The 4,977-nt window shown below is 34.7% G+C and overlaps 1 protein-coding gene across 1 annotated transcript in view; it reads right to left on the minus strand.

Moving 5' to 3' along the window:
• Positions 1-3,841: 3,841 nt before the first annotated feature.
• Positions 3,842-4,977, minus strand: part of KRIT1 (KRIT1, ankyrin repeat containing) — a 37,387-nt gene continuing 36,251 nt past the window's right edge. The window contains exons 16-17 of the mRNA XM_012656552.1: positions 4,505-4,621; positions 3,842-3,987 (exon numbers count right to left, since the gene is read on the minus strand). Of these exons, the coding sequence (XP_012512006.1) occupies positions 3,919-3,987; positions 4,505-4,621 (186 nt within the window). The 3' untranslated portion in view covers positions 3,842-3,918. The remainder of the gene's footprint in view (positions 3,988-4,504; positions 4,622-4,977) is intronic.

A 4,977-nucleotide genomic window follows, 5' to 3' on the forward strand; every position in this document is an offset into this window, starting at 1 on the left:
GGGGAATAAGTTCTTACTTTCCTGCCCATTTGGGTGCCTTTTCAGTGAATCTGGAACCACCCAGTGTTTCCTTTTTATCATAGAAATTAGCTCAATGTGTTGAAACTGGTTTCCTCATCTACACCCTAAGATATCTCAAAGACATTCCTTTGTCCCAAGCACTCTGGCTCTAAAAACAGCCAGGGTGTGCTCCTTCTGCATTAGGGCCTTTTCAGTCTGCCTACCCCTGCCTTTCCAGATACCATACGTGACCCATAGAGACATTCTGACTTTGTTTATGAATACAGATGTTAAATGAGAATCATACCATCACAGATGGACTTTTGTTGAGAAATTATTTTCTCGTATGCACTCAAGCTAATATAATTTCTTGATCAGTTTTCTACACAATGTAGCAAAAACAATTGTACTTTTTCCATCTTCATTTGACTGAAATTTTTTTTTTGGAATCATTTTTCTATGTAAATTATAAAGAAATCGATTCACCAGTTTTTTGTACATATTAAATTCTTCCAATTAGAGTCTTTGTGATTGAGTTCTTCAGGATCAAATTAAAATCTAAATTTTATTACTGCAATTCTTCTATTAAATTTGGTTAACAACTGTATGAAGTTTTACTCTGCTGAATATTTTTATCAAGCCTGGTTTTTCTAGGGTCAATCTTTAATCTTGTGATTCTTCAGCAAATTTTTCTCTAATTTATCATGTACAGTGTTAGCTATTCTGGTTTTATTTATATTTTATTTTATGAATGGAAATTCACTTGCTGGGATTTGGAGAAACAATTATTTGAATTCACATCTTAGCTGAACATGAGAAAATTGTAATTTCCCTCATCAGTTCTCCAGGACTGTCCTTGGGGTCAAAACATCGTTCCTCACTTCCCTTCCAGCTCAACTGCCTTTACATAATTAATTCCTGCTCATACCTCAGATGTCAACTCAAGCATCACTTGCTCAGGGACACCTCTCCTGATCTCGAAACTGGACTAGATCCAGTTTCCCTATTTATGCTTAGATTGCACATTTTTTCTTTTATCACAATAATTTGAGTTTATAATTATATATTTCCATGGGTATTTACTGTCTCTCTCATTCACCTTTGTTCCCTGAAGGCAAGGACTTTGTTTTCTTTGCCTCTGGATCCCTGGCACATAATTAGGTACTCATATTTACTGAAAGAATGATGAAAGGAAAATGGTTATCTTTTATCCCCAGTGCACATATAATGCCTCACCAATATGAGGCATTCATAAGTTGTTTGAATTTCCCCATTGTTATTTCTGGTTTGTTACGGTCTAACAAATGATCAATTATTTTTTTTCTCAATACCAATTTTGAAAATTAACTTTTTAATGCTATATATTTTTAAGTCTTTAATAGCTATGCTACTCTAACAGTCTCCTCTTTCTTTCTCTATAAGGCTGCCATACTGTACAACTCTAGGAAGGTACGCCGTATTCTATGGAGCAGGGAATTATTTGATATAGTTTCACTGAATCCTCACCTCTCTGTGAAAGGAAATAAATTCAGCTATTTCCTAGTTAAAGTGTGTTATAACTACATTTCTAACACCTACCTGTACATCTAAAGCACATGGCATACTTTAAAAACAGAAATGCTTGGGCCTCACCCTAAAATTATTGAATCAGAAAGTATTAAATTTCCCCATGTGACTGCAGAGGGTCAGGAAACACTGGGTTGGAGCATGGGATGAGTGGTTAGCCATTAATCTTGAAAGGCAGGTTAGCAATAGTGCATTAAGGGCCTTATGTTCAATATTAAGGAATTTGGACTTTAATTCTACATATAATGGTAATCATAAAAGGTTTTCACAGGGTAATAAAAATAATCAGATTGATGACACAGGTTAACTTGCCATCAGTGTGGCAAATAGGTAGGCAGGGTGTAGAGCCCCCCTCAAGCGTAGGAAGCTACTACAAGCCAAGGAAAGGATGGTGGGGACTTGAACAAGGATGGCTGCAGTGCAACCAGGGAGGGAGGGAATATGGGAAAGGACTAACAAAACATTTGAAAGACTTCATCAACAGAAGTGTAGGGTGAGAAAAGAGGGAAAAGTTGAAGACCACTCCAAGATTTCCAGGCTAAACAACTGGATGCAATTTGATGATGCCATTAACCACAGAGGGAATACAGTGGAAGGACAGAATGGAACGAGTAGAGGAAACAAATTGTTTCCAGCTATGATGAAACCCAAGTTCTTTGTATACCATTTAGATGGAGTTAGAATAACAGGAACTTGGAAATTAAAATCTAGAGTTCAGAAGAGAAACTGAGGCTGAAATTTTAGGTTTGGGAGTCAACAGGGTATTTACTAACAGTTGAGGACACTGGAATGAATGACACTGAACAGGGAATTGTTTATATAGAATCAAAAGTGCCTAGCACAGAATTAAGGATAAATCAGGCTTTCTTATTAACCTTACTTAACCATATAATCTTAATTTTTTTTTTTTTTTTTGAGACAGAGTCTCGCTCTGTCACCCTGGGTAGAGTGCAGTGGCATCATCATTGCTCACTGCAACCTCAAATTCCTGGGCTCAAGAGATTCTCCTGCCTCAGCCTCCGGAGCAGCTGGGATTACAGGTGGGAGTTATGACACTGGGCTAATTTTTCTATTTTTAGTAGAGATGGGGTCTCGCTCTTGCTCAGGCTGGTCCCGAACTCCTCAACTCAAGCAATCTTCCCACCTCGGCCTCCCAGAGTGCTAGGATTACAGGCATGTGCCACTGCGCTCAGCCCACATAATCTTAATTTTAATAAGGCTTAGACACAACACCCTTAAAAATAAGCAGAAGTTAATGTAAAGAGTAGATAATGATATATAAAAATTACTTGCAATCTGTAGGACAACTTTAAATAGGACTATTACATCTCCAAATTTATCTCAAACTCATCAGTCTATTAATTTGAAATGACAGTAGTTTCTAGTTTATTAAATAGCACATTAATAAAGTTAGCTCCTTATCTATAACAGTACTCCCCTAAATGAAACAACCAGATGTTTGGTAATCTACTTCCTAGAGTGCAAAGGCAATATAAATAAACCACCAAGTCAACTCATAAAAAATACAGCATGTATTTAACAAATGCAACTATAACATACAGAGATTGTCATTTAAAATGTGTGTTTATATATGTGTGTACTTGTGGGCTAGGCAGTTTTGTGTAATATCTCGACTTTAATAATCTAAATTCCTGATTGGGTCTGGAATTATTTCAACAGAAAAAAAGCAAAAAAACAAAACCAAACTTAGGAAAAGCTTCCAGGCTCTGCTACTTCCAGAGAGTGAATGAATTTATCTGGAGTATCTGAAATCTTCATTTTTAAGAGGCACGTAGGTAATTAGGATATAAAGGGTTCAAGAACTATACTTTGAGAAACACTACCTTATACTAGATATACATTTTAACTTTTAAAAACATGTTGAGAAATGTTTATAGATTGCAGAAAACTGTTTTAAATAAGTGTTACATGGTTCAAGTAGAAAATACATTTTTGTTATTCAAATCATGTTGACTTTCAATATATTTAGAAATAACACATGAAGTTATACCAAAGCTACATTTTAATCTCATCACATTCCACTCCAAATTCTTTACCATTTACCAAAAATAACTTTTTATAAAGCTTACTGTTTTTCTAATATTACACAGACTTATCAATCTACAATTTTTTGTGTTTCTCTCAAAAACTAGAATAGCTTATGAGGATATTATATAAAACTAATTGGTATATTACACACCAAACATAAGTACAGATTCTGTACAATGTAATAGTATACATATATATTACAAGAGACTAAATGCCTTGTTAAAAGTAATATTTTAAGAAATCTTTCATGGAAAAAAAACTGCATTACAAAATGTGGTGGCTTGAGTACCAGCTACTTTCCTTTTACGAGTTTCTTTCAGTGGGCATTAACTGTCCATTTAGCTTCATTAACAGTTTCACCACGAGACCAGCCTATAAAGCAAAATATACATCAACAATAAATATGAAACATGTAAGAATGTTTAAACGACATACATGGCAGTGGGCAGTTCCCTATCTATTTGAAAGGGAACTTTCCTATTAGGAGGCAGTTGTTTAAGAAATAGTACAGAGGGAGTATTTACTCAGGCTTTCTGAAGGGACTTGAGAAGCAACCCACTGGATATAACTAGGGACTCAGGCAGGTCAAGAACAGGGAAGGACTTCTTAATGCCTTGGAAGAAGAGACAGGGAATATTGTCCAGAATTAAAAGAAATGACACAAGAAAGAGTTTAATTGTTATAAGACTAAAACAAATTATTCAGGTAAGTTCCTGGCTTTCCTTGCTTAGGAAAGTCCTGCCTTTATGTTTGGTCTTAAGTATTTTAATTTCATACAATATTAGAGACTTTCCTCGAAGTTAAATGGATTATGTCACTTTTAAAAAAAGAAATAACTTTACTAACATAGTAGTTCATTAGAAATTCAAAATAATAGACAAATATTTACCTGTTTTGTATGTACTATAAAGCTCATTTTATTTTCCATACTATGGATCTGAAAACAAGTATCAGCATCTCCTAATTGCCACATAAAGCAACCATACTTAAGACTGATGAGTAAAGCCTGCAATGTAATAGAAAATCATCACATTAAAATACACATTAAAAACACTATTTTTTGTACTAACTTCATTTATCTACTCAGATCTAAACGTAATTATTTTGAATGGAATAATAAAGCCTATTCAAAGTGCCCACACTAACCTCACAGAGCCTGCAGCACAGAACCACACAGATTGGCACTGTCAGAAGTCTGCCTTGAGCAATGATATTCTTTGTATAAGATTGATAAAAATTTTTAAATATGCCCATTCTATCTGTGACTTTCAGGATAATGAAATGTACCACAAGCTTTTACTTTTTGCAGGTTAAAAACTACCTGTTTAATTCACTCAGTACCTTTCTTCCTTTTTTTTTTTT

This window comes from Propithecus coquereli, unplaced genomic scaffold (genome assembly GCF_000956105.1).
Source record: "Propithecus coquereli isolate 6110/MARCELLA unplaced genomic scaffold, Pcoq_1.0 Scaffold508, whole genome shotgun sequence".
Classification (NCBI taxonomy): Eukaryota; Metazoa; Chordata; class Mammalia; order Primates; family Indriidae; genus Propithecus; species Propithecus coquereli.